Source organism: Zea mays, chromosome 5, assembly GCF_902167145.1.
Source record: "Zea mays cultivar B73 chromosome 5, Zm-B73-REFERENCE-NAM-5.0, whole genome shotgun sequence".
Classification (NCBI taxonomy): Eukaryota; Viridiplantae; Streptophyta; class Magnoliopsida; order Poales; family Poaceae; genus Zea; species Zea mays.
Genome location: NC_050100.1, coordinates 56,457,264 through 56,461,184, shown reverse-complemented (window position 1 = coordinate 56,461,184; position 3,921 = coordinate 56,457,264). Strand labels below are relative to the sequence as shown.

Genomic DNA, 3,921 nt, shown 5'->3' with positions numbered 1-3,921 from the left:
CAACCAAGTAACCAGAGTATGTGTAACTTCTAATTTTCCCCCAACACCTGTAAGTGCATTTGTTGTTGTTGCCAAATTGAAAAACTGAAACAAACTTGCATCCTGCCAACTTCTTGTAGAATATTTCAACAAAGGAATAGAAATTGGCACCCTGATAGAAATTTTGAATGCATAATTACAGCAAAGCGCCCAGGAAAGCTCTCTTAGCACCATGAACACCAACAATTTATATTCTCCTAGAAGCTCACCAATTTCCTTCAAAAGGCAGCCAATAGTAGCACCATGAGACGTGAATAATTTCTCAAACAACTCGTGTGCAACATCTACTAGCATACACATATGGCACTGGGAATGAAGTGATGCTCGAGCCTGAGTACTCATTAGAATGAGTGTAATCCTCAGAATGATGTATACCAAGGAATGTGATATGTCAAAATGCATGAATAGAAAAATGTGCCAAGCTGGAAGTAACCATGGGGGCGTCCATGGCCAAGTGACCCACCATATCACAAAATTTGCAGCCACCATATAGAAAAACTTCCATGACAATGGACACTGACTAGACACACCTAGACCAGAAGTAACCAAGCCGTGATCACCAGGATCCCAAGCAAAAATGGAAAAATTGCCTTGCCCAACCAAACCGATGCCAGCACCAATATCTGGACCAATAAGACTGTGCCCAGCGCCCATGCCAGTGACTACAAGCTGATCACCACACAGCTTCCTGAGGTCTTCCTCTACTGTCATCGCTAACAACATGGTGGAAGCCAGGTAGAGAGACCCGATTGTGCATACACACTCGCCATTCCGCACCAGGTGCTTGCAGCACTTTGACAGCCCCTTGCAGATCTTCGTCTGCTCCTCGTCTATCAGGCGGCTGTGAACCTTGGGCAGGTACAAATCCACGAGCTTGCCCACCATGGCAGGGCCAAGCACGGCGAATTCCTCAAATTAGTAGATGCGACTGACGCAGAATCCGCCTCGTAGGTTGAGGCTGTTGCTCATGGTGTCACACGAGAACTAGCACATCGTGCTCTCCGGTGAACTCTTTGGTTGAAGAGGCAACTTGTGAAGATAAAACTTGGCATCCCCAACAATTATAACCATGTATGTTACCAGTTTTGTTGCAACAAACCTTTGCTGCATTTCATCGAGCACCACCTTGGCACCAATCAAGGAAGGTGAAGGCTTGAGGTACTGCTGCAGCAGGTGCTCGATCTGTCCAGTGCAGATGGTGTCCACCGTCTTTTCCTCCAGGTTGCACACTGGGTGCGCGACGATGACCACGTCCCACTCCTTGCTGACAGCCTGGTGCTGGCCTGACAGGAAGTTATGCGTGAGGACGAGGGCGCATCGGAGTTGGCCCTCTGCCACGGACACCATGTTGCTGCCGGTGACTTTAGCGATGATGTGCCCCGCGGCGGCAGCGGTCGGTAGTTCGATGTGGTCGGAGCCGATTTCCCCTGGGAGGAGCAGCTTCAGGTACTTGAGCGATGGTCTAGGCGCCCTCGAAGCGAAGAGCGCGGGCGCGGCCTTGGCAAGCGCGTCCGCGGGGACGGCGCCCGAGGTCTTGTTGTTGGGGCCGATGGAGGCGACGGTGAAGGAGGCAGGAGTGCACCCACGCAGGATGAGTCGCGCCTCGACTCCATCCCGCTGATCCGAGTGGGGAAGGAACACGATGTCGGTCTCGCGCAACAGGAGATGGGACATCACGGATCCGTGGTCGCCGTGGACGGAGTTGTCATCGTCCGAGTCAAGCGGTGCACCCGAATCGTCGTTGAAGAAGCGTCCGCGTGCGGCCGGGTGCACCGATTCCACCGCAACTTCTGGTGTGACACATGTAGTCGCGTCGGGGTTGGAGGAAGGGTTGTCCTAGTGGCCGGCGAACTCAGCGTCGACAGCCGCGTCCGCTCCACCGAAGAATCCGCCCCAGTTGTTAGCGATGATAGGCTCCTCATAGTGCTGCTCGGTGGAGTCGTTGCCACTGTCAAAGAGGTCGCCCCAGTTGTCGGCGACCACATCGGCTCCAGCAGCCGTGGACTGGGTCGGAACAGGGACGCACCTGGATGCCTCCCGCGCGGCGTCCCGCTTGGCCCACCGCGCGTCGAACTTGTCGAAGAACTCGCTAATGGCGTTGAGGATGAGCTTCGTGTCGAGCGACATGGCGATGCGGTGAAGTTGAGGAAAGTAGATCGAGGTAGAAAACTCCAAGGATCGAACGAATCTGATAACAATTGTTAGCAACTTAGGTCACTCAACTCAATTCGGCAGCACGAAGAACACAAATTCAGAGAATCTGGTACAAATTCAGAGAAGAGATTGGGGAATAGGAGTAAGGGAAAACAGAAAGGAGAAGCGCAATAGCTATAGTGATCTAGAAGGAAAAGAGATCTGGATACATGAGAGGAGAGGGGTGGAGAAGATGAACAGTAGTCGTCGAGAAGTAGAGACTAGATAGTGTATGTTTCTGTAATAATTCTTTGATGCCCCGTTCCTCTCCTTCCTTGCTTCTTTGTAGCACAAACCATCATATAGTTGGGCTGGACCATGGACTATTGGGCCGACAGTCCATAACACCTTACTGCTCGGTATCGGCTCCATCTGTTGCGTCGTCCTTCCGTCCCGATCGATGAAGCACGTGCAGGCTGAGGAGGACAGGATCGCGACGAACGTTGACGCTGACATCCACCAGAGCGTCGGGAGGCAGGCTTGGGCTGGCGGTGCTCGTGTGGCGAGGGGGACGGTGTAACACCTAAAATCACATTTTGGTAATTTAGAGAATTACTCAAAAGGGTAGAAATAAAATGACTTCTAATAATAATTTCGTTATTTATAAAGCCTATCTAAAACAGAAAATAGTAAAAAAAGACTAAACCTGTACATGGGCCGGATCCTTGTCTCATCGTGGCCCAACACCTATTTCGTCCCCTACCTCACACCCAACCAAATCGCACCATGTGGCCCATTTCCCTTAACCTAGCCGGCCCCGTTCACCACCACGTGCACGTGCTTGGCCGACCACCATGTGGGGCCAGACTCCGATACGCGCGCGCTACGTATCTAGGCCTGACATGTGGACCCATCCAATAGAGCGTCATCTCCTTCAAACGTTACCGAACACGGATACGCCCGGTCTCAACTGGTGCAACCGCCAATCGTAATCTTCGCAGTCGTTGCTTCCTCGCCAAGGTCCTTAGCTTCGGGGTGTATATAACCACGACCACGGTGCCCTCGAGCAGTCAATCTCGGGGTTGGCTTCTTGGTAGCCTCACAACCGCGCCGCCATCGCCGCTAGGAGAGGGAGAGCAGGGCCACCGCTGTTGCCTTGTGCCTTGTGCCTAAAGCGTTGTTCGAGGTCTGCGAGGTGGCTAGGGAGCATCGTGAACCGTCACAAAGTTAGGGATGGTGGTTAGTGGCACGGAAAACCATCGGGTGCTCGGGAATTCCTTCCCGGAGGCAGGACACTGCCGCGAAGCCTCCTCTTGACGTGGTTGGTGCTCTGGCGTGCACCAATCAAGGTGAGGGCCTTCTACACCTAGGTTGTAACTCATCCCCGCTTCCCGTAGCATGTCCCGTATTAAAGAATAACGTTTGCGGGCTCATCTTCACCTATCGTTGGTGAAGAATCACCGCGGACCATGGAGCGCCACCTCCTGGGGTCGTCAGATGTGGGAGTTTTGGTTTGGGCCGTTGATTTCTTATCGGACGGTCCAGATGAGAAGATTGTTCGGTTATTCGATCTGGACTGTAGATCGACTATCCAAGGATTGTGAGCAGGGGGCACGTGGCCATTGGTTTGCAAGCCAATAGCTGAGATTAAGGGCCTGTTTGGTTCGTGGCTAACTGTGCCACACTTTGCCTAAGGTTAGTCGTTCGAATTGAAGAACTAACCTTAGGCAAGAAAGTTAGGCAAAGTGT

The 3,921-nt window shown here is 52.5% G+C and overlaps 1 protein-coding gene across 1 annotated transcript; it reads right to left on the bottom strand.

The window, feature by feature from the left end:
* Positions 1–275: 275 nt before the first annotated feature.
* LOC103626385 (uncharacterized) lies at positions 276–1,843 on the bottom strand. The gene has a single exon (XM_008646783.2). It carries the CDS (start codon positions 1,711–1,713, stop codon positions 1,024–1,026), a length of 690 nt encoding a protein of 229 aa, XP_008645005.1. The 5' UTR covers positions 1,714–1,843; the 3' UTR covers positions 276–1,023.
* Positions 1,844–3,921: the final 2,078 nt, after the last annotated feature.

Bases quoted from the DNA above. Each gene is read 5' to 3' on its own strand.
- LOC103626385 (XM_008646783.2), bottom strand. From the start codon at position 1,713: ATGTCCCATCTCCTGTTGCGCGAGACCGACATCGTGTTCCTTCCCCAC.